The sequence below is a fragment of the Aulonocara sp. 'chitande type north' Nkhata Bay genome, linkage group LG2, assembly GCF_057382095.1.
Source record: "Aulonocara sp. 'chitande type north' Nkhata Bay isolate Kocher_YH1m ecotype deep benthic linkage group LG2, A_spYH_male_GT1.1, whole genome shotgun sequence".
NCBI lineage: Eukaryota > Metazoa > Chordata > Actinopteri > Cichliformes > Cichlidae > Aulonocara > Aulonocara sp. 'chitande type north' Nkhata Bay.
The window spans coordinates 6,872,284-6,896,387 of record NC_141345.1 but is presented as its reverse complement, the minus strand read 5'-3'; the positions used below and the strand labels follow the sequence as shown (position 1 = coordinate 6,896,387).

The window sequence follows — 24,104 nt, the reverse complement described above, 5'->3', positions numbered from 1 at the left end:
CCGCAAAGATGACGTCACTTGCGATAGTTCACGTTGATGTCTTTTTCAATGTGGGAAGTGTTAAGAACAGCTGATCGGATCGGCAAAGTGTTTCTGGAATATTATGTTTTTGTTCCTGCAAGCTCTTTTTATGCAATTTTTGCAAAGCTATATGTGGAAGGAAACCGTGACCGAGGACAAGCTGATGGCATAAGAAGTAAGTACAACTCCTCTGGTTTCATATGGAAAAAAATTTATTGTGCTAGCTTAGCGTTCAGGTTCTACAGGGATTTAAAAATAGTTACACAAAACGAGCATGCTGCTCTGACCGGTGTTCTGACAAAACGTCCTACTTTGGCAAAACGTCCTACCGTAAGTAGTTTATGCACATTTCTGCTGTCACAGAGTCATTCCAGCACAAATGTAAGTAGGTATGAGGGTTTGCCACTGAATTCTAGCTGTAAAATTATGCTTCTAGCTCATATTCACAGAGGTAGGATGGTTCGCCACTTAATTTTAGCTGTTAAAGTATGCTTGTACGTCACATTCACAAAGGTAGGACGGTTTGGCACTTAATCCTACCCATCAGAGTATGTTAGTAGCTTATATTCACATAGGTAGGATGGTTCGCCACTGAATGTCGTGTTGTGCGCATGCGTAGAAACAACGGGTAGGATGGTTTGTCAGGTAGGATGGATTCCCAGAACACCGGCTTTAAAGGTTTAACAATAACAATGTATTGAATAATGACTTTAAAAAATAATATAAAATAGTGTGCAAATACTGATAACAGTGCAAATGTTTGCAATATAAGAAATAAATGAAAAATGTGAACTTTGCAGTGTTGCTCTGTGGTGCAGCTACGACACCATAGCAAAGTTTACACACTGTGTCTCCTTGATCCACGTCTGACTCTGCGAACCCATAATGTTTCCACACCACTTAAGTTTTTTTTTTTTTTTTACCTCTCTTTTCAACCAACGGCAGTCACTCTCCTGTCCAAATAACTTCTGCTTAGCTTTCCGAGCTTCCCTCGGGTCCTCTTAATTGTTGTGACGCGTGTTCGAAATGCGGAGCAGTGCGCTTGATTTGCCACATGGAGCAGCGCGAGAGTAAAGCATGAGGGAGGGGCTAATAATCGGCTCAGTCATTTTTAATGATCGTTGAAAGCCCAGATCGTAATCGTGATTAAAATTCGATTAATTGAGCAGCCCTACTTTATCTTTAAGTTTATTAGGGAGTTTAACATTACATACAAACTGTTTTTTAAAGTAGTTTCATTCTCTGTACGATATTACATCTTGATCAAATCCAAATGTAAGTAAAAATGTAATCTCAGATGAAATTATTAACAGCAGTCAAACTCAGTTACAGATTTTTATTTCAACAAGTCAAAAACAAAACAAAGAAAACATTTGAGTGTATTTACATCACGCTGTGAAAGCAAACCGCTTGACTTCCATTTGACTGCAAAAAGACATACTACTTTTTTTCTTTACATGTAGGAAAGAGAAGAAGAAAAAAATCTAAACTGTACAATATGTAAATCTCTATAAATGCCTGGTAAAAATAGCGGTCAAAGTGCTGGTGCAAAATACAGAGCTGTAACAACACTGACATTGTTTTTTGGCAATACAAACTTACATCATGCAAACAAAAACAAAAAAAGAAAAAAAAAAAGGACAAGATAACAATATTTTTCAAATCTTACAAAGGAAAAAAAAATTCATCAACTGACTCAAAGACTGTATGCAGTGATTAGATTTCTGTGCTGTGACTGTTCTTAAGTATTTACTTGTGAAAATTAAACTTTTCAAGCTTTAAATGTGCCTGTTACTGAAATAGACATTTTAGGAATCCTGCAAAATGGCAGATGCCAGCATGTTAGCATTTCGTTGTCTGCTAAATGACTAACAGCTTCACAAAGATGCATGGAAAAGGACACTTCAGATTTATGTGATTTAGATAACTATTTTAAGTGGTCGCAGAATTTAGCTCAATGTTTACATCACATCACTGAATAACTTAAAACAATAAACACCCAAACAGCCTGTCTGCTAATATTTGTGAGCTACTGTGGCTAGCTTGCATATTACCAGTTAGATAACACAGCTAAAAGGATAGATTAACTGACTAACAAAGAGATGTAGAAAGGAAAAGTACTGATGTTCTGTGGTTAAACTGCTTTAACAAATACACATGATAAAATGGTTATATAAAAGCAGTAAATATATCAAGAACATGATAAGCATGCTCACTCTAATACATTATGAACACAACCAGAACAATCTGGCTAAGCCTACACAGCTCATTACTGGAGCCAGCCAACATGTTAGCAGTTAGCCTACCTGCCACAATAGCTCACGGACTAATAGAGCAGAGTCAGTTGGTTGAAAAAAATAAAATAAAATAAACCTCACCCTTTAAACCATTCTGCTTGCTAAGGTTAAGATATGAATGTGTGTTTTATTAAGTATTGTGTGCTAGCACTCTGACATGTACCTTTTTTCCTGGGGATATTAATATACTAACGGGTAAACACACGACTAACATGCTAATAATTTACTGCTAATCCCTAATTGACAATAACAACCAGCACTGATAGCTCTTACAGAGGTGTTCACTGAAGCTCTGGTGCTAGGTTTTAACATTCAGCTAACATATCTTAATATTATTGCAACGCTTTCCAACCAAAAGACAATAGCATGAGATATTATGTTAGCGTGCCATATATAGCGTGTAATTTTTTTTTAACGAATAAAACTATGGCTGTTGATCTGAAAGCCCATTTAATGCTTTAATAACCTTTAATGCAGTTTGTTTTTAGGCTCCTAAATACTCAATTACTGATGCTGTACAATGAAAAGTGTGATCTCAATTGAACATCAAAAAAAATAGAAGTGCTTGGAAAGAACTGAGAGAACCAACTACAGTAAAAAAAAAAAAAAAAAAAAAAGATCTGAACCTTCAAGCAGAAGTTTGTAATGAGAGAAAAACCTGAAAGACTTCCCTACAAAGCACTAAGCACTGTTCCAGCACAGGGTAGGTGTGAACTGGTGTCAGTATTTACCTTTCTATTTCCATTGCTCCACCCTACATCGATAACTGTACTAGTCCTTTCAGGGTTTAAACCTCTGCTCACTTTTATGTTTACTACTGGTGTTATAAAATACTACCTCGTGAAAAATAACCCACAGCCGAAAGTTACCAGTAGAAACTGGGGTGATTTACGTGAAAAGAAAAAAATAATTCCAGACAGAGCCAGCAGGTCTGTTGTTTCTAGAGATATCCCTGTTTTTGTTTTTTGTTTTTTAATTTTGTGGACTATTAGTGAAAGGAGCAAGTTGGAAATAAAAAGGATAAAAGAAGTGGAAAAACAGTCCCTGCAGTTAGAAAAGGCACAAAGGTAAACGCTAAAACACTAATAAACTGGAAAGCTATCAAGTACTAGTCATATTTTTTCTTTAGGATCCTCAGGAAGCTCATCAAATGCATTAACCATCCAAGTAAAACAGGCCTTTGTTACAACCCTTGAAACCTCAGAGGTCTCAGACTTTCTGGTACCATCAACAAACCTGGTTCCCAGCAGAGTCCTTGGAGAAAGTTTAATACGTTTGAACCTTCAGCTACTTCACGTGCATCAAATACTGTTCAACTCAGCAAGGCTCCAACTTCAGCAAAGACGCTCATGAGATCTTTGATCAGCACTTCGGCGTCCTGATGGGAGGCACTTTGGCATTGGCATTTGGAATTTCCAGAACCGTAATACCTACGGATACAGTGACTGGAGTAACAGTTAGTCAGCAAAAGAAATCAAATTAGTCAAGTTTTATGGCTTTTGTCACACGAAAATTGCCTGTTATTGGATGTAATTTATGAAATAAATTCTAGACTGATAATGGGCTGAAGGTTTAATTCAAAAAGGAAAGTCATTAATAGCTGAAGGCCTAGACCTGAAAAGGCACACCTGACGAAGCATCGCAGCATATGATGCAGGTTTTATGGTGCCACCAGGAGTTCTTGGACTTGAACTCAAGATTGAGTCAAGTAGTGGAGTGAAGTTAACTGATAACGTGATGTTACGGACAGAACGAGCATTTCTGTGCTGCCACGCTCATCAGTCCGTTTTTGCTCTGCAATAAAATAAAACTCTGTTCCTAGTATCTCAGTTTCATGCTTTCTGTAGCATTTAAACCGCCATCAAACCGATGATCGTCATTAGAAAATGCCAGAAAAACAAAAATAAACATGTCTCTCTGGCTCCAAACAGTTCGTGCATACAGCGGTAAACGCTCAAAGCTTTCTGTGATCTCAGAGGATCCAGAGTTGTTCAGTAAACCTCATCGACTGCAGAAGATCCGCTGGCTGCAGTGAAACTGATGTTCTCGTTGATCAGCATTAATGTAGGCAGAGTCAGAGCTCCAGAGTCTCTAACGTGAACTCGGAGGGTTGGCCACTCTTTCTGTTTGACTCTTTTGCTCAGTTAATGAAACCAGACGGGCTGCTAGTCGGAAAAAGATCCAGGGTCAGACTCGCAGTCGGTCATCTTGGCGTGACCTCCGGCATCACGGTGGGCAGGTGGATGGGCGGGCACGAGTCCCTGTGTCTCAGCTTGAACATCAGCTGCTCTTTTTCCTGAGAAAGCTTCTGGTTGGATGCTACCTGCCTCTCCAGCGCCACCTTCAGGTCTTGCTGCTCCTTCGATAACTGCCTGAGAACAGGAGGAAAGGGAAAATTATTTGAGAAAGGACAAGGTGGTTGGGGACCTCTGTTACGTCTTTATGTTTCCTAGAAAACGGAGCAACAGACTGCACTGATCCAAGGATACTGATTTGTTTCGGCTGCTCTGCCTCACAGATTTTAAACTGGTGCTCAAAGTTGTTTTTAGAACAAATCTTCTTTAGCTTGTGACACTTGGAGTGGATGTAAACACATTTCGTAGCTCTGAAAGCTGAAACCTGCAGTACTTCAGCATAAAGTAAAGTTAATGTAAACAGAGATCAGCTGATTCTGAGAGGGTCAGGTGGGAACTTTGCTCAGGTTTGTCTGGTTTTATAAGAAATTACTCTTCTCTAATATTAATGAGGTTTTTCTGAGGGTTGAATCTGAAGTTAGATCAGTTACTATCACTAAATCAAAATGTGTTGCTCCTTTAGCTTCAAGAAATGCACCTCCTTATATTAAACTGTTCTAACACCAGCCCATTTTGACTGAAGCGCTCCTGCAGGAAGATGTTCCGTCCAGCAGGTGGCAGCACACTCATGCCTCTGCTCTGCTTTCTTCACTCTATTAAATATTCAGGCACGTACTGAATGAGAGTCTGGCAGTTGTCTATCCGGACCCTCAGGTCCTCGTTCTGCTGCATGGTGTGAACGATCTGGTCCTCCAAAGCCAAATTCTTCTCCACCTGAAAATCATGAGACGAGCATGAAGACGAAGAACGTCGCGGAAAGAACGAGCCCCACAAACACAAGGAAACGTAAAGACATTAAATGTAACTGAACAGGAATGAAATGGAGTTTGAGGTCAAAGTTCAGGTTTTCTGCAGTGTTCAGCACATGAAGTCAAACTTTTAAAGTCTTGTAACATCACAGTTACTACAAAGAGATGTCTTTGTACTAACAAAGTTTTTTTGCATTTTCTCTGCAAACTCTGGACTCAGGATTTTAAAAAGCTCATTTACCGATTATCTTACTGAGGAGGTGCATTAATTAATTATTCAGAGTTGTTTTTAAACAGCATGGGTCTAGAACTTAAAGATTTAAGGTAAATGGTTTTCTCTGATATCCACAGGCCTCTCTAAAGCCTGCAGCTTTCAGCTGCTATTATATATTTTATATAAAACCTTCTGAACGGATACAAAAACTATAGCTGACAATAAAAAAGAAGAGCAGCTCCTGCACATCTGAGAAAACTCAGATCATTTCCCATGAAACACAGCTCGCTCTAACACTCAGCATGTATCTGGTGTCTGTAGCTTCATCACGTCCACATCAGCTTCGGCGTCATCGTACGGACAGGTGACGTAAAAGCTTCACGCCTGCAGAAACTCTTTAAACATCATCACGTACCAGCGTGTCCATCTGCTGCAGCTTCCTGTTCTGCTCCTGCACGCGCTCACTCTTCATCTCAATCACAAACACCAGGGACTCCTGCTCAGACTCCCAGAATGCACCTGGGCTCCCGTGAGCCTAAACAGGATATTAAAGAGTTTTAATATTGTAGTTACAGGTGGTTTAAATTGATTTAACTTCAAACACAAGTTTAACTTTAATTTTATGTAAACACACACACACACACCTGTATATTCCTCTGCAGGTCCTTCTTAAACATCGATTCTTCGACTCGTCTCTTCAGCTCGTTGTAAACCTGCAGCTCTGCCTTCAGCTCCTCCACTTTAGCCTGCAAAAACAAAACAAAAACACTTAATTCAGCTTCTTCCTGGTTACTGAATACATGAAACATCAACACGCTAACATCCAGAACAGCGCCCCCTACTGGAGTTCTCCGAGGGTTTCTGTAGGTATGTTTAACACTGCTGCTTACAGAAACTAATTCAATACCTTCAGTCCCAGAAGGGGCAAAATATACTCAAATATGTCCATGCAAAACCTTTGAAGCCTCAAATTCACACAATTTAAAAGGATCACCAGAATTATTAAACAGATTATTACTGTTGTAATTTACTGCTGTTTCTCTTTTTTCCCCCTAGAACAAACTGGATTCAGTGTTTTAAAAAAATCAAATAAAAACACTCATTCAGCTCATTGCCATTAGCAGGTGCCTGTGTGGTTCTCCCATACAGTTTATGCAGTTTAATAACCAAGCTAACTGACGTTATTTGATGACTTAGCACTAAAAGCTAAGCTCATACCGAGGCTTCCAAACACAGAGTCTAATATATACAGACAAACATGGAATCTTTTATATACAGGCTATGTCTTTAACTTTAAGCTCGAATTAGTGAAACTGAGGTCTGTATCATACAAACGATCTCCGCTCTCACCGTTACTTCACATATTTGTTCTTTTCATCAGCTACAAATACTTGAAATTACAATTACCGCTTTTACCAAGTGCATCAACTGTGGGAACCATATCTTTTAAAATGTAGACTGTTATAAGAGCTTCACTAACACTTAATAATTAATGGGTAAAACAAAACAAAATTACTCACACACAAACAGGAAACGCAGACTTTGTGAGATAAATCAAGAATGAAATTAAATCTAGTCGTTAAATACAGAATTTCATTTACATTCTCGGCTGATTTTCAGACTGTATTAACAGACACAAAAACACTGCTCGTCGTTTCCACGTTTACCTTGAGAACGTTTTCAGCCGCCTGAAACTTTTCTGTCAGTTGATTTTTCTCGTGCTCGTTTCTCCTCTGCAGCTCTGCAGGAAACAACACAAACTCGGTTTATAGTCCCAGCATCACATGACCTCAAACAGGCACATGTAGACCATAGCTAAGAAGTTTGGCGAAATGTTTTTAACATCTAACAAGACTCATACAGGATTACTTTTTAAAAGTGGCTTCACTTGTGTTTGTCGGGTTCTTTTATCTATAACAGATATTCTAATTAGACAAGAAAAAAGAGACAAAAACAACCACAAAGACACATAAAATGACCAAAAGGAGACTAAAAATGACTTCAGGGTGACAAAAGAAAAGAGAATCCAGTCTGCTTCTTAGTCATTTCCCGCTTCTTTGATCCTGGGGGTCTCTCTGCAGGAGGGGAAGTCTGTGGTCCCATAATCACAACTCGTTAAACAAATACAGCAGATATAAGTGTTGACTCTCCAGCCATCTGCTGTGCATTACCTTCCACGTGCCTCTCGTGCTCCTCAGTAGCAGATTTACTCTTCTGTTCATGCAGGATGTTCAAATCGGCCGTCGTCTCCGTTTTCACCTGGAAGTCAGGACAGATTCAGTTTAATAAAGAGGAAAATAATGAGACAGTTGGAGGGCAGGCGTCAATAAAACAGGACACATGAAGTCCCAAAAACCTGCTGTGTTTTACAAAGAAACTTGACTGGTTTCTGTGCTCTTTTAATCACTGACATCTTTTTAAAAAGTCTATTCACTAGTTTTCTTCTTTTTTTAAATCTTCTTTGGCAGAACACAGAAACGTGTTCTTGAGGGATGCCACCTTATTAAAGATGGCATCCCTCAAGGCACTATTTTTGGTCCTCATTATTTTCAGCATCACAACACTTTGAGTCTATATTTCATAAGCACCATATTCAGTATCACTCTGTATGCAGATGACAGTACTACCTGCTGTACCTAAGAGTTCCTACTCACTGAAAAACCTCTTCGGCTGTTAATTTCTGGATGGTAAAAAAAAAAAAAAAAAAAAAAAAAAAAAAAAAACCCCAAAACAGAGAACACTGTTTATTTTCAATCAACAATGAAAATCAGTGATTCCAGATAATCAGGTCAGTAATCAGAAGAACATCTCACCTTATCGAGGATGCTCAGTACGAGGCCACACAGTTCTTCATCACCATGGTCTTTCAGTAACTCCACCCTCTCTGGGTTCCCATTGGCCTCCCTTAAAATCCTCAGCTGCCACTCAAACCGCTCCAACTGCTTCTCCAGACAGACGTCCGGCTCACCTGACGCACGTTTACCTGCCAACCGACACAAAAACATGACCTTAAGTTACAAACATGCTTTAGAGCAGAGGTTCCCAAAGTGTGGGGCCCACCCCCTAGGGAGGGGGGGGGAGCGCAGTCATTGCAGGGGGGCGCGGTATGAAAAGAAAAAAAAAAGAAAAAAAGAATGCTTGGACACTGCTAGCTTAATGGACAGGGTTTTGACGGGGCTCCCACACAAACGCAAAGTAGTAGATGAAGCACACCGCCCTCTTCAGGCAGAGAGTGGAACTACAGACACACCACCATGTTCAGGTAGAGAGTGGAACTAAAAACACACCGCCCTCTTCAGGCAGAGAGCGGAACTACAGGCATTATAGGTTGACTAATGTTTTGGCTGCCGTGACAGCATTTTCCCAGCTTTTATGATGAATTTTATATTAAAAAAAATATTTCAATAGAAAGACTGAAGAAATTTTTTTTCGTTTGTACTATTTTTACCTATCAATCTCCTTACGATTAATCAGAATCTGCGTTGGAAAAGCCACACTAAGTTCATAGTTTGTATGTCCTGTTTGTTAATGTGTTACTGAAGCTGTGAAGCACTTTGCAAATTTGTTTTTATGAAAAATATTGTAACGTTTTTCAGGCCTTCTAAACTTCACTTTTCTTGACTTTAATTTCATACTTTTTAATGACCGTGGGAATCATGAAAAAATGTTCTCTCAAGGTCTAAAGCTGAAGTTCATCCTTGCAAGAACACACGGTCATGAATCACACCTGTATGCAGGAAGTGTTTCTCACTGCAGTTCTTATTTCAACCCGTTGATTACAGCACGGACGTGCAGACACACGATCTGTTCATTCAGTTTCAGTGACGTCTTCAGTTTGGATAAACCCGATCACATTTCAGCTGTCACAAACACAACGAAGGTTATCATTAACAAAACAGTCAAAAACAAGCTGCCACATATTTTAATACCAGGAGCCAACGGGGCTTTCAGGCCTTACTTAATATCTGTATTTTTCTAATAATCCCAGTTCAAATTCAGGCGCAAACAGGTCGGAGCCTGTCTGATGTTTAGACAAAGACCAGCTTTACTTTGATTTGAGTTTATTCACAAGGTCCTGCAGCAGCATGTAAACACAGAAAAATGAGACCCGACGGAGTTCAGAGCAATAAAGTCGCATTTTTAAAGCTTTAAAATCCACATGGAGACAATTTAACATGAGAGGAAGAGAAGATTTAAACTAAAACTCAGAGAGCTGAAACAGTGAAATTTTCAACAACAAAAAAAAAACATGAATAAATGAATGAATGAATAAATGTGCAAATATGCTGTTTTTAAGGTGAACTTCCAGCTAGTGATTCACAGGATGACGACACGTCTTCCTCCATCGCTGCAGTTTAAACGAGCGGCTCGTAAACAGGAGGAAATGAGGGTGCAGCGAGCGTCAGCGGTGAGTCAAACCTTCAAAGCAGCTGCTTGATTCAGTCACTCTGATAAAAACAGTGTGAGGATGATCGTTCAGAGCTCGTTTGTCACTGCTGGGAAACTGGAGCTCGTAAAAATGTGAATATTGTCTGTTTTCATAGGACCGTCACTTGATTTGGCTGAGTAAAGCCACACACTGGAAAGCTGAACTGAAACATGAGACATATGGCACTACGTCATGTTAAACTCTGTAGTTTTATTCCATTTCATAGTTTTAAATCTTTTCATTAATAACATAAAAATATTTAATAAACCTAAAACAAGAATAATGAATAAGTCGAGCTTTGTTATTTGACGTAGATTAATTTCATTTTTCTGTTAAAAAGGTCACTTTTTTCCTGTTACTGCATTATTACATCCATTTCTATGGATTTGATTCTATTTAAGATGATTCTGCCTTTTTTGTGACATTTTATCTGGCTGACCGATGCAGGATTTTTAAGGCTAGTACCAATAATATTTAACTCATTCAAAGTCAGATATATGGGCCAATATTTAGCATAAAACATATTTGTTATGTGTAATCATTTGTAAGCCCTTAATATAAAATGGTAATGCAGTTTAAAGAAATTGTGGATTACTTGTTTACTCCAACCAGCTGGTTGTTGTTTGCTCCAAACAAGAGTTACCAGCTGGGAAGTTGCACAGCGCCCTCCGGTGGGCAAACTATGCAGCATCACTTGTAACAGGTTTGAAGGGTGTTTCTACAGTCTCTACTTACATTTTTCATTTTCATTCATCAGCCATTATTAAAACTGATACGGCAAGACTTAATATTGGCGAATATATTGGGCAAACTGTCTTTATTCTATTTATTTTGGGGTTTTTTCTTTACTAGCGGATTGTTTTTAATTTAATTTGATGTACTCTTTTGTCCATGTAAGTATTTTAAATTTGTGAATGACTTTTCTTCTTTTTAATTTACTTTAAATTGTTGTTTAGCCCTCTGAACTCTGCGTTAAAAGTGCTATCAGATAAATTCTCACTGCTGATCTGCAATGTACTCCAGGTTGTACCCAACTTCTTGCCCTATGATGGGATCTCCCTGAACCCTGAACTGGATAAATGGAAGAAAATAGATGACTGACAATAAGTCTGGGTTTAAAGAGAACTTTTTGAAAACTCTTATATAAAAAAAAAAAAGAAAAAAAAAAAACATCCATGAACTTGTTTTATGGATGCTTTTTTCATTGGTGACAAGCATGTTTAGATTCCCTGTTACTGAAGCGTAAAATAACGCTTACATAAAATAAACGCGAGGCTAAGACTAACAGGCTAAGTGTCCGGCTACGAGGCAGCGAAAGCAAGAAAAATGTTAATAATCTGCTCCAACTGATGGATGTGTCTGAGGTGGAGACATCTGTCCTGCATAAACAGAACTAGCCTAAACCTTCGACCCAAATAAGGAAAAAGAAACACAGTAGCATAAAATCAATGCTATGCTAAAGGCTCCGTTAGCATTCGACCTTTAAACTGTCAGGTAAAAAACCTGAACAGGTAAAACTGTAAGACGTGTTCTGTTAGAGGGAGATAAAGGTGTCCTAACAGGTGTGAACAGACACCTGTAACGTTCTGGTGATGATGTCACTTCAGTTTCTGTTTATTTAGGAAAGGCCAGGAAGCATGACTTCTTTCGTCTGTCATGCAACAGATTTATCTGCGCACAGGCTCATTTTCGTCTGCAGCGCCTGGCAGCTTGATGGCTCATTAAAAAAAGCCTTAGCATAAACTAAGATGGCAGTTTGTTATGTATGAAATGGTCAGAGCTCTTTTCCAGCAAGTTCTGAGGTGACTCGAAGGTTTTCCCGTTCCAGGAGTGTCCTGGCTGTGGCCTGGGGACAAGCCCAAAACACCGCGCAGTACAGGTGAGCATGGGATCTACTCTGACCTCCTCCCGAATGACCAAGTTCCTCACCCTCTTTCTAAGCGAACCTTATTTATTTTTTTAGAAAAAAAAGAGGATGAAACCAGTCATATATCAGCTGCTTATTTTCACTGGAAGTGTACAGAAGCAGAATTACAAAAATCTGTGTCACCATCTAAATACCAGCCCATTTACGGAGAAGAACACGCTGTAATTATCACACATGCATTTATCCCACCAAAAACAGAAACGAGAACTTCTATAGAAACAATTCTGTGACATCACTCAGAGAGGAAGAGGTCGGGCCTTTTTCCTCAGAAAAAAAGGAGTCTCTGTACTACTAAAATATGAAGTATGACTCTACGCAACCACAGCCACATTACAGCAGAGTGAAAGTGAAACCTCTCATCATCAGTCAGACTGATTCTCATGACATTAGGTTCAGAAAAACAAGAGAAGCAAACAGGAAGCGAAAGAAGAGTGAAGAGGAAACCAGTCTGCAGCACAAAATATACTCACCTTCATCATCCTGGCGGATGTTCGCCTTCTGAGTCTTCTCTCCTTTCTTGCCTTTGCTTTTCTTCTGATAAGACAAAAAGGAGACGTTGCAGTAAATAAACAGAGGTTCAAATTCCTCTTAATGAACATGTATTATTAAAAATAATCAGAGAATGGCATCAAACCTCTGGGATACTGACTTAAGCAGCAGTTTCAGCTGCACTAGACGGGCAAGAACGGGAACCCCCAAAACAGGAATGATTTCACAGCTGGAGCCCACTCACATCTTCTCCCAGCTAACATTGTGTGACTTCTTTTCCCCTAGTTTTGCATTTGGGAAGTGTCAGTGTAGCTACTGATAGCATGAGGCGATACCTGCACCCTGCAGGGGTTACACAGGTAGTCCATCTCCACATGTCATTAACAGGTGTGCCTCCCAGCACAGTCTCAGGAGCGTGGAGGAGACTCCTGGAGACGGGCAGTTACTCTGGGAGCTGAACAGGGCGGCAGAAGGTCCTAAACCCATCAGCAGGGCTCATGTCTCCTTTGTGCGAGGAGCAACAGGATGAGCACTAGGGCTGAACGATATATCGCATTTGCGATAATATCGCGACATGATCAAGTGCAATTTTCTAACCGCAAAGGCTGCGATTATACTCTGGACATGTCCAAATTCATGGGCTGCATCCTCCTGAGGCCGCATTTGTAGACCGATTACGTCACAGCGACGCACCGAAGGCTGTCCAAATTACTACCATATCCCAGAATTCATAGCGCGGCCCAGCCAAACTCCAGTTTCCAGCAATGGCGGCCGCTACTAAGTTTTAAAATTACTCATACTAATCTTTCAGGGTCACAAAATAAACTTTTAACATATTTTCAGGCGAGAAAGTAGTTGTGTAAACATCAAATATCTGCTCGGTTTATCAAGATATCCCATATTTGCAAAAGTGCTTCGACGTTTTCAGAGGCGTCTGCTACCCACCAGCTCGACAGCTAGCCGGGAGCTCGAGGGTTACTGATGCGGCCGAGAACGGCACAACTCCCGGCACATCATTTTCAGATCACCGCGGAGTTTCGCTGCTCGGGTTAAACGTAATATATAAGTCACTTAGACAACCTAAAAATGTTATTGTTGGGCTTTTTTCAGTGTTTTGTTTGTTCGTGAGTAAATCGGTTTGGCTGAGATTAAAGTTATTAGATTAGATAAAATAAAACTTTATTAATCCCCCGGGTGGGTTCCTCCTTGGTTTTCACACAGCTGACTAAACGTCAAACAGAAAACTTATTAAACAGAAGTATGAGACAGTCGAGAATTTACACCAGTGTCTGGTTATATTTTAGATAGCAAGAAGCAGACGGCCGAGTTTATTAAACTCCACCGAGACAGCGGTGACGCTAATCAGAAGGCTAGACCGTCCAATGTTTGTGTGTGTGTTTATACAATTGCTATTATGTTTGCACTTTATGTGTAATGTTACTGACTGCAGAGATCAGTAAGATGTGTGTATTTTTTATTTATTAGTTTTATTTATTTAATATTATTTTTTAATTGAATTGACTGTCTAGTAGTTCACAGATGTCGAAAAACTGAGTGTGGTAAAGCCACTGATTTTGTTTATGTATATTTCTGCAATCTGCACATTGTACTGACTTTCATTTTAATGTTTACACCAGGGTTCCTTGTCAGCACTTTATGCTCAGATGTTTGTAAGCTAAAAATAAACTATTGTGTATGTTCAAATATACTGTTGTGATTGAAGAAGTTAAATAAAAATGTCAGTCATCAATTCATGCATCACCTCATGTCATCATAACAGAGGTCTGTCTTCCAGGAAAGAACAGTTTAAAATTAATGTAATATAGTATTGGCCATACTATATGATGTATTGCTTGTCTTTGTTTAATAATACAGAAGACAAAAACCTTAAAAAATAATCGCATATCGCATCGCAATCGCAATATTGGGGCAAAAAAATCGCAATTAGATTATTTTCCATAATCGTTCAGCCCTAATGAGCACCGCCAGAGCTACAAAATGACCTCCAGCAGGTCACTGGTGTGAACGCCTCTGACCACATGATGGTGAGGTGGAAGAGAAATGCTGAGCAACTCATGAGAAAGGAAGATCTGAAACACTTTGAGTTTAAAGAAACCCGAGTCAGGGAAGGTTTGAGCTTTTGATGTACACTACCACCTGTCCAGAGATGAGCTTTGATAACATCCCATAATAATTAGACATGAAGTGAAGTGTTACGATCTGACCGAGTCCAGGTAACTAACTGGAGCAGGGAGTTTGTTATGAAAGCGTCTCGTTAGTGTCCACATGACTGGCGCTGAAACTTTCCCTCTTTCCTTTGTGTGTTACATAACTTCAGCTGCTGCAGGACAACAGACGGCTGTTCCTGCTGCTGAAAACCAAACGACCTGCAGCCGCTCGGGGCCTGCACAGAGACGATCCACCACCTGGGGCAGGTCTGAATCCCAAAAGAAAGATTAAAAAGACTTAAGATTGTGACAAGGTGTTGGGTGAGGAGCTACAAAAATATAACAAACGATTCAACATTAACACGAATGAAGTGCTTTTAATGTAAAAACCTGCAGCTGCACCTGGAAAAGGTGGAGCAGACAAACAAAAGGATCAAGTGATTTACTGAAAGCCTTCTTAAAAACTTCTTAAAAAGAACATAATCTAACTTAAACCAGTTTGACTGTTCTACCCTCTGAAGTATGAAACCATGAGAGGACAATAAAGGCTTTTATTACGCACTTAAGATAACTGAAGTAGAGCTTAATCCAACAAGACATAAGCTGATATAAAATAGATAAACGCATGTTCTGACTATGGAATAATTACACTGACAAGCTTCTAGCTGTTCTTCTGCCCATTATTATTACGACTAAACTTCAAGTTATTATTCTAATTTCAATGTCTCCCTCCATACTAGAGGAGAGCTTTGAGAGCCAGGCTGGGGTGCAGGAAGGTTGTGGGAGGGGCTTCAGAGGGAGAGTGGCGGTGGGGCCAAGTGAGTCTGGGTTTACAGCGAGAGGAGCAAAGATGTAATAAATAAAAATAAAAAAAAACAGATGTTGCTTCTAGATGGGGAAAAAAGAAGCCAGCGTAGAAGTGACTTAAACATGCTTTTTATCTGAAGGCCACCAGATGGCGACAGACTCTGTAAACACGCCCCTGCTGAGTTTACGGACTCCGTCACTCGTTTCGAGTCATACTGAATTTTAAAAAAATATATACGTTTTGTAAATCTTGTTTAAACCAGTTTCAAAATACAAGATTATCTGTGGTATGGAAACACCAAGTACTCATCACCAGTCATTAGCTAACAGTCAGAGCCAGCCTTCGCAATCACATTTGGTTTTTGGATGGCGATCGCAGAAACGCGCAACTTGAGAAATTCAATTCACAACAGCTGCCTTAGGGCGCTTTATGAGGTAAAGACTCTACAATAATACAGAGAAACAGAGAAAGCCCCAACAATCAGACGTCCGCCCTGACCAAGCATTTTGGCGACAGCGGGAAGGAAAAACTCCCTTACAACAGGAAGAATACTCTGGCAGAAGGGAGGGGCGGCCATCTGCCACGACCCAGTGGTGATGGGAGGAAGACACGCTGTGACATCACGTCCAGCATGAACTGTGGAAACAGTCACCTGCAGGTGAAGGTGCATGTGTGCCTTCACAATCTGGCTGTAAATCCTTGTTTTTTTTCTTAAGGTCCATTAAAAAGACTTTCCCTGTTTTGAAGCATCTGTGTGCAAATACTGAACCCCTGTTTTCCCGCAGCATCTGTATGACAGTCATCACTGGATCTGTCAACGTAAACCGCCGTAAATCTTTCAGCAGCTCACAGGAAGCCAGCATCACTTCAGCGAGAGGGGAAAAAAAGGAACGCCGAAAACTCGTTTATCCCATTAAAGAAAGAAAAATATCGATCAGGATACACGCAACTCATTACTTAACCAGCATTGTTCAATCCCAGCAACACACACACACAAACAAACTCTTGCATAAGTTAGGCGTGTATCCAAACACACACTGAAAAGCTTACTGTATTGCCTCACACCATCTTATTGCTCAAACACTGAGGCCAAACAATCACGCCCTAACACAAACACACACACACACACACACACACACACACACACGCGCACACACACACGCGCACACACACACGCGCTATATAAACACTTCAAACTCTGCTCTGCAAACTGGACACCCTCTTTATTTAAACTCGGAGCAGAAACAATAAATATCTCTGGCTCAAACACGTCGACGTGGACTCAACCTGAGGAGGAGGAGGAAGGTGGTGGTGAGGAGAAGCATATGTTCCTGCAGGCGTTGTGGAGGCCCTCACTTTTTAAAATGGCCATAAATCAGAAGCGAGATTCCTCTCCTGTGTTTAAACAACACTTCACCTCGGAGAAAAACCTGCCTGCAGAGAAACAGAGGCCTGGTTTCACGGAGCAGAGACCAGACTCTGCTCCCGAAACCTCCACCGCGAGGAAAAAACACTGATTAACAAGTTTGGGTTAAACTGCAGCAACTGAACAGCCGAGCGAGTAAACGATGAAATGCTGAAATAGTCTCTGTGCCATGAACAATCCCACCGGACATCCTCAGAATCAGCTGTTTTCTAAAAAAAGAATTTTAGTTTATTCAGTGAAGCCGAGCAAAACTTTACCTTCTCGCTGTGAAGACTTTCAAAGTTTCACACTTTTTAAAGCTTTTTTGTTTAGCCTCCCTGAGACTAAAGAAGCCTACATGATATTTATAAGACTAGAACACATTTAAGCTCTGCTAAAACCAGGTTCACGTCCACTCTAAACACTAAACCTGGTTTCTGTTTTTTGACACCGACTCTGAGCATCAGCACGAAGGATCCATCAGAGCAGGGTGTTTGATCTGATCTCTGATAAATCACTGGAGCAAACTTTAAAAAGTGCATTCTGGGTAAACTTTCATCACCACGTGGCGGTGTAGCGTGGTGTGTGCTTAGAACAAGTGAGAGCAGATGAAAGGTCTCCATTTAAAAGATAAGTCAGCTGGAGGTCAGGATGGAGCTGCTCCTGCTCACACAGCGAGAGGTGGAGCGGCAGGTGGTTGCAGTGTTAGCAGGAGAATGAGGTTGTGGATGAAAGCAGATGACATCAACTTCCTCTGGCAGTTGGCGTAGTTTAGAAACAGGGAGAGGAGTTCAGAGGTGCCTCCTAAAACCTGGACCCCACACCTCAAAGTACTCCTGAACAGTTTACTAGTTATACTTTGTTTACTACTTCCCGTACATACTGCCCTCTATCGGCTTTTTCTTACAGAGCACCGCGGTAACACGCTACTAAAGCGCAGCATCTGTTTTGAGAGACAGAAGTGACAACAACTCATCCAATTAAGACACAGCCAGAGTATTTCATAACTTCACAAAATTCTTTTTAGATCACTTATAACGGTTTATTTTGTGGGGTTTTCTGGGAAAAAGAGAAGATGTTTAAATTCTGTGTAGATAAAAACAGAATCCAGATATTTGTTATTCCTTCTGACATTTCTACCAGTGGTTCAAAGCTGAATTCATCAGTATTCATTAGTTCCTGTTATTTTAACTCATGTGGTGAACTGATAGTTTTACTGCACAGAGGTTACACAGAGGGGGAGCAGAAACCGAACAAGCAGAAGTGCGTTCAGGTATTCGAGTTTTAAGCTTCGAGTCCTGCCAACTCTTATTTCCAAAACATCTTCCTCCACCCACGTTACTCTTCTCCTGTCATCTTTAAAACAGACCGTCTGCTCTGTCTGGAGTCCAGACGGTGGAAAACTGTAACCTCTGAGAACCGCCACACCATCTGTTGGTAGAAACAACTGGACGGGTGCGAACGAGAAGACCAAAGGTGAGAAACAAACTGCACGCAAGCAGAGCAGCAACACGAGCGGCGTTAATAGTCAGAGGTTTGAATATATTTGAATAGAGCTGCAACAGCTACTGACATGTTTCCAACAATCACAGCTGTGGATTCACCACGAGGCCTTCACGCGTGTTTAGGATTAAAGATTTTATAAGATTCAGTCTGAGAAGCCTCTCTGACCCACAGCGAGGAGCGGCACTCATTACTGTTATAAAAACCTTTACAGGTCAAAGAAAATAAATAAATAAATAATCAAAATCACCTGATCAACAAGCTCAAAGGTCCAGAAAAATGTCCTTTCAGCTGTTTCCCTCCACCACAAACCAATAAACACATTCAACTTTACTGTTGTCAGGCAGAAGCACTCTGGTTTAATCAGCCACCTTTACATGCATCAGATCTCTTCTCTGTGTCCGAGGCTACAACGAGTCGATTAAAAGGCTCAGTGGTTACTTTGTATCCAACTTCTTTAGAAACATCTCCTCTGGCTGCTCCACTCCGTGTGTGAGGAGGTGCACACGCAGCGAGACAGAGCAGAGAAAGGAGCAACTAACTAACTTAACTTATTTTACTTATAAATCTAGTTTACATTCTCAGATGTTTGTCATGTTTTCATTTTAAAAAGAAGAATGACTCCAAATTTGTTAACTTAACAGTCGTACCAGACTGATACCAGTCGTGCTAAAGAGGCGTCCAGTGAAGAGCAGTGACATGGTGACCAAAGACCGTAGAGAGTCGGTGACGTTCAGCAACATAAAGCAGTTGGGCGGTCCTAAGTTTGCCCACTGTGAGGCACGCAACTGACACCAATGAGTGAAGAATACTGCTGATTTACACGTGACAGAGCAGTAAATGCACGGTTACCTAGACAACCACACCCTGGAAAGCTCACTGGTTGCTAGCATAAAATTGTGAGCAACAACGCGATGCTCACTGAGCGAAAAGCTTCCTACATGGACGTCCTTAACAGTTTATTCACAGTTATATCCATAACTTTATCAATACGGCGCTCTCATTTCAATAAGAAAGAAAACAGACGAGGTTAAATAAGGTCCGTACGTACTGTGTTTGTGTAAGAGCCTGCAGTCTACATTAATCACATTCTTCAATCATCAAATCATACTTCGAATGTTGGCTTTTTACGCTGTACACATATGGTGTCACATTATGTAATTACCGATACAAATTAAAGGTTAGTTTAATCACATTTCACCTGTTTTAGCCGTGAACTAGCACGGGACGGCACTGTTGCCAGTCACACAAGTGATTCTGTATACAGCCTTCAGCACAGCGAGCACAGATACCGCAGTGACTCTGCAATGTCACCACCGGCCGTTCCCTTCCAGTCCATTTGAAAAATGGCGGCAGCAGTAAAGAAGGAGGAAACAGGAGGAAACGATGGGACCAAATGGACCAATCGCAGTCACTGCACAGCATTGTGTTACAGTGTAGGGTTTCAAAGGGGTTTGCAGCTACGATTTTTAGTTTCCATATCGCTGTGTGGACGCGTCAGCAGGCTTAAAGAGATTTCAATCCCAAACTGCACAGCAAAATCTCCAGTGTTAAATTAACACTAGAGAGTGTCTATATGGGTCCACTCCTCTGAGTGTTAAATACAACACTGTTGAGTGTTAAATTAACACTTTTGACAGTGTTATATGTTTAAAAGTAACCTAGTCAGTTTTGAAGGTTAACAATGGCTAACACTGAGCAGTGCTGATTTTCTAACACTGAAATATTTCTAACATTTTGAGTTATTTTCCAGTGTTAGAAAATCAGCACTGCTCAGTGTTAGCCATTGTTTATCTTCAAATCTGACTAGGTTACTTTTAAACATATAACACTGTCAAAAGTGTTAATTTAACACTCAACAGTGTTGTATTTAACACTCAGAGGAGTGGACCCATATAGACACTCTCTAGTGTTAATTTAACACTGGAGATTTTGCTGTGTGTGTTCACAATTTTAACTGCTGATAGAAAATCCATTTCATTTTTATTTAAAAAAATATTAAAATAAGCAGAAATGTTGCGACTGACAACAGTTATAGGAATCATTCATAAATCATTGTGGATGTTAGTGGGGAAGGTGGTATTTGAGCAGCAGTGTAAATAAGTCTACTTTAATCTGAAATGCTATTAAAGCCGTCAGTGTGAGTGTGGATTTCCTTCTCAGGCTCCGAGCCTCTCTGACACGCCTCTTTCTATTCTGAGCTAATCAAAGATTTACTCGGCTTTGTGTTATGCAACAGCATCTTCAGCCGCCTCTGCGATGGAGCAATGTGCCCGAGGCAGGTATTTAAACCAGGATCAACATCAAATTATCCATCAACTTCAGCGTTATCACTCTGAAGCTCCAACCGAAGGCTTCAGCTGCAGCTCGTCGATACCAGGAGCTCCATTAGCCGGATCAATCGGATGGAAAAGTCTAAATGTCTCAGCTGGTCAATCAGTCACACTAAACACAAAATGCAAAGGTAGATAAAGCCAAAACATCTGTACTGTCCAACAGCAGCTGGGGCGGTCCGGTGGTCCCCACATTAGCAGATACCACATGAAGTTTGGGAAATATATGATGTCATCACATTTCCTGTTGATTACTCGATGCTATAAAAAGTGTCGGCGTTTCTACGATTGTAGGTGGACATGAGCACAGACTGTAAATAAAAGACGGGCATATGTGACATGTGACAAAAAAAATGTGCATGTCCCATCTCAGAATTAGCAGTTAACATCATTGTGCCACATAAATTGAGTCAATCCTTAAAGGGGAGGAGCTAAAACATCTTGCCCTTGATGCATCCTTTACCCGAAGTAAAGGATGCATCAAGGGCCAGTATAGGATAAATAAGGGTAACTTTAAATTGTGCAAAGTTACTCTAACACAGTCCAAAATCAAAAGTACGGAGCTGGAAACCTTTTTCTCCGAATCTCTGCAGAAAGCAAAATGCTGATAAACTTTCTCTCAGTTTCAGAAAAATGCTGCAACCTGCTCGCTGAAAGGATCAGAGAGGATTCAGCTTCAGTGATATCAAAGTCCAAGCCGGCGGGACAACAAGAGGCCCCGGACCTCCTTTCGGGCACTGTGTGAAGTTTTAGTGGCGCTGTCACTTTCTATCAATAACCAGTGGAAGACAACAGCTGGCAAACTTCACTTTTACCCCTGAGTGGGGCAGAATTACAGCCACAAGACGGGCGAACTCCGCAGATTCACACACAGAGCAGAGACGTATTAAGCACCAACAGCTGAGCCGCACATGGAGGTGAACAGGTCGACAGCTCAGAAAGTGTAAAAACTGCAGCCGCAAACTCAGAAACATCCCGACCGAGAGTCCGACACGACCCGAACAAGGGTTCTGCAAAGAAAGACGGAACAATGTTTGGAGTTTTCACTGCCATTTCCTGTAAGAAGTATCATCTTATGACCAATGTGGTCATCTCAGGCACATTAGTCCCACTCCAACTCTTCAAACTTTTTGCTTATGAGGGGCAGCCAATCAGAAGAAAGGATGAATTCAGAGGCCCATGGAGTGATAAATAAGCATTAAATTGAACTGTGAGTGATGCAGAGCAATTCTATCAGAGTGCAGCGATAAAACCATGAGCAGAAAGGTGTTTTTAGCATTTTGTGCTCTGGTTTGTGCTGGATTGAGCCACCGTTTGTGGCCCGTGAGCACAGCTGGTTTAAACTGATGATAACTTCTCCTTTTAAATCAAACCTCTCAGCTGAGTGAGGCTCACAGAGGGAAGTCGAGCTCACTGCAGCACGTTTTGGTGCTAAAAGCTTAAAGCTGCTTTAAGCTCGTAAATAAACTCACTTTATCTGCACACTGGAGGATTTCAGAGAAGTTTCTAAATGAATGTGTCTGAGGTCACTTCTTAGAAAGGAGCATCGTGGGAAAACTCAAGATTAGAAACAGATGTTCAGGACGAGGAAAACGCTGTTTTTCCCCACATTTTAGCGCCAAATCTCCACTTGCCGCCGTGTTTGTGACTCGGTTAAACTTGGGTAAAGACGATGCCTGTGCCGCGGACATACAGTCCGCTCCCCGCCGCTCATTCCCGGCACGTCTCGCCGCCGCCGACCGCCTGTTAATGAACCTCCGGCGGCAGAAAAACAGAAGACAAAGCAGAGCTGTGCCGGCGGGGTCCGCGAGTGTCTCCTGGCCGTGTGTCTCACCTTGCTCTGAGTGCAGCCCATTCCTCCTCCTCCGAGCTCCGCAGTCCCGTTAAAGCCGCTGATCTCCTGCTCCTTCTTCTGCTTCTCTGTTGACAACTTTCAAACACTCCGGAAAAAGTCGCATGAACGCACCGCTACAGCAGCCGGCTAAGAGGGCAGGGCTTACCTTTGCTGCCTTCAGGGACAATCAGGAACTCTTTCCACAATCATCTCTTTAAAAAAAGGGAAATGTCCGAACTTTTTTCCCACCTCCACTATTCAAATTAACATTTGACTACACACAAAAAAGAAAAATAATTTTCTCCACTCAGAAGGCAAAAGAATTCAGACACTACATTGTTTACAACAATTTAGCATTCGGACTTATTTTCTGTTACATCCAAATTTCTGAAAAGGTCAAAAATCCCAAAACATCCCAAAACGAATATATTTATTATCTATATAGAATATAAATAATATATAAATCTAATATATTTTATTATTTATTTTATTCAGTGGATAACATTTTATTTTGTTTTCATATAATATTATTCTTGCAAATAAGTCCAGCTTCACATCTGAACAGTAAGAACATAAATCTTCAGACTGCATTTCCTCCACACTGTACTAAAGTCTGGACAGTAAATTTACACATCACTTTAATACCAGCTTGTAAGACTTCAGAAATCTTTCACACTCCTGTCACGGCTGTAGCATCGCAGTTCTATTTTCCCACAGCGTTTGAAAGTAGCCGCATATCAAAACTGTGACATGCGCAGTAGCGACTCTATTGTCTATGGGAACCGTTATGGTAATGCAGAAAACTCGTGTGTAAGGCCTTAACCCCCACCCCCCTCCCCGCCCCCCGCTCAGCGGTTTATTTCATCCTGAGGAAACTCCTACACAACAAAATTAATCTGAGAGCACCAGATAATCTATGAGTAATCTGAATTTCAACATAAAGTGAGGGTGTAATGGCTCTGAAACGCCCTCTGGACCTTAAATTACTTCACATCTTGAAAAAAAAGTATGTAGAATATGTTACTGTGGATGTCAAAATAATAATAATTTAAACATAATAATAATAATAATAATTTCCAGGTGGAAAATTCACACAAACGGCTATTTTGGTTCACGAGCTGCAGAGTTTCACGCAGAAAGGTGTCAGATAAAAGTAAATATTTAGTTAGTCACGGTAAATTAATGTAGCGCAAATAACTTTTTTATTGTATTTAATCTTTGCAATGGTGTTAAGTTATAAACGTTATCTGCTGCCAGAGAAACCTAGATTAGTTAGAAAGGTTTTTATCAGAAGTCATCTTGATAAGTTAGATAAAGACAATATAATATCAAACATCTTTTTACCATTCATCCACTATTTTGGTATCTGTCCAAATACCAAGCAAATACAGGACTAGTATTTCAAATACCAATAGAATACCAGTAATTTTACTCTACAAAGGAAGGTGTAGGGGAAAGCAGTGTGTCATGATTCATAAATCATCATCCATTTGAAAATTCTGAATACAATCTAAAGACCAGTGCCATTTTTTTTATTTCCTTTTAGCTTATCGTGTATATTGAACTTTTTTTT

The 24,104-nt window shown here is 40.6% G+C and overlaps 1 protein-coding gene across 2 annotated transcripts; it reads right to left on the bottom strand.

The window, feature by feature from the left end:
- Positions 1 to 1,343: 1,343 nt before the first annotated feature.
- ccdc69 (coiled-coil domain containing 69) lies at positions 1,344 to 22,702 on the bottom strand. 2 transcript variants are annotated; one of them, XM_086304525.1, is made up of 9 exons: positions 22,532 to 22,702; positions 12,462 to 12,525; positions 8,449 to 8,618; positions 7,807 to 7,894; positions 7,303 to 7,376; positions 6,280 to 6,381; positions 6,051 to 6,170; positions 5,289 to 5,386; positions 1,344 to 4,690 (listed from the first exon to the last, which is right to left on the bottom strand). In XM_086304525.1, the coding sequence occupies exons 1-9, from the start codon at positions 22,550 to 22,552 to the stop codon at positions 4,522 to 4,524; spliced, it is 906 nt and encodes a 301-aa protein (XP_086160651.1). In that variant the 5' UTR covers positions 22,553 to 22,702; the 3' UTR covers positions 1,344 to 4,521. The 2 variants fall into 2 exon arrangements, with proteins under 2 accessions (XP_086160651.1, XP_086160660.1); XM_086304534.1 differs by lacking the exon at positions 22,532 to 22,702 and adding an exon at positions 19,015 to 19,122.
- Positions 22,703 to 24,104: the final 1,402 nt, after the last annotated feature.

Bases quoted from the DNA above. Each gene is read 5' to 3' on its own strand.
- ccdc69 (XM_086304534.1), bottom strand. From the start codon at position 19,107: ATGTTGCTGAACGTCACCGACTCTCTACGGTCTTTGGTCACCATGTCA. The intron at 6,382-7,302 runs GTAAACGTGGAA...TTGTTTTTGCAG, and splicing joins CGGCTGAAAACGTTCTCAAG to GCTAAAGTGGAGGAGCTGAA. The intron at 4,691-5,288 runs GTACGTGCCTGA...TCCTGTTCTCAG, and splicing joins AACTGCCAGACTCTCATTCA to GCAGTTATCGAAGGAGCAGC.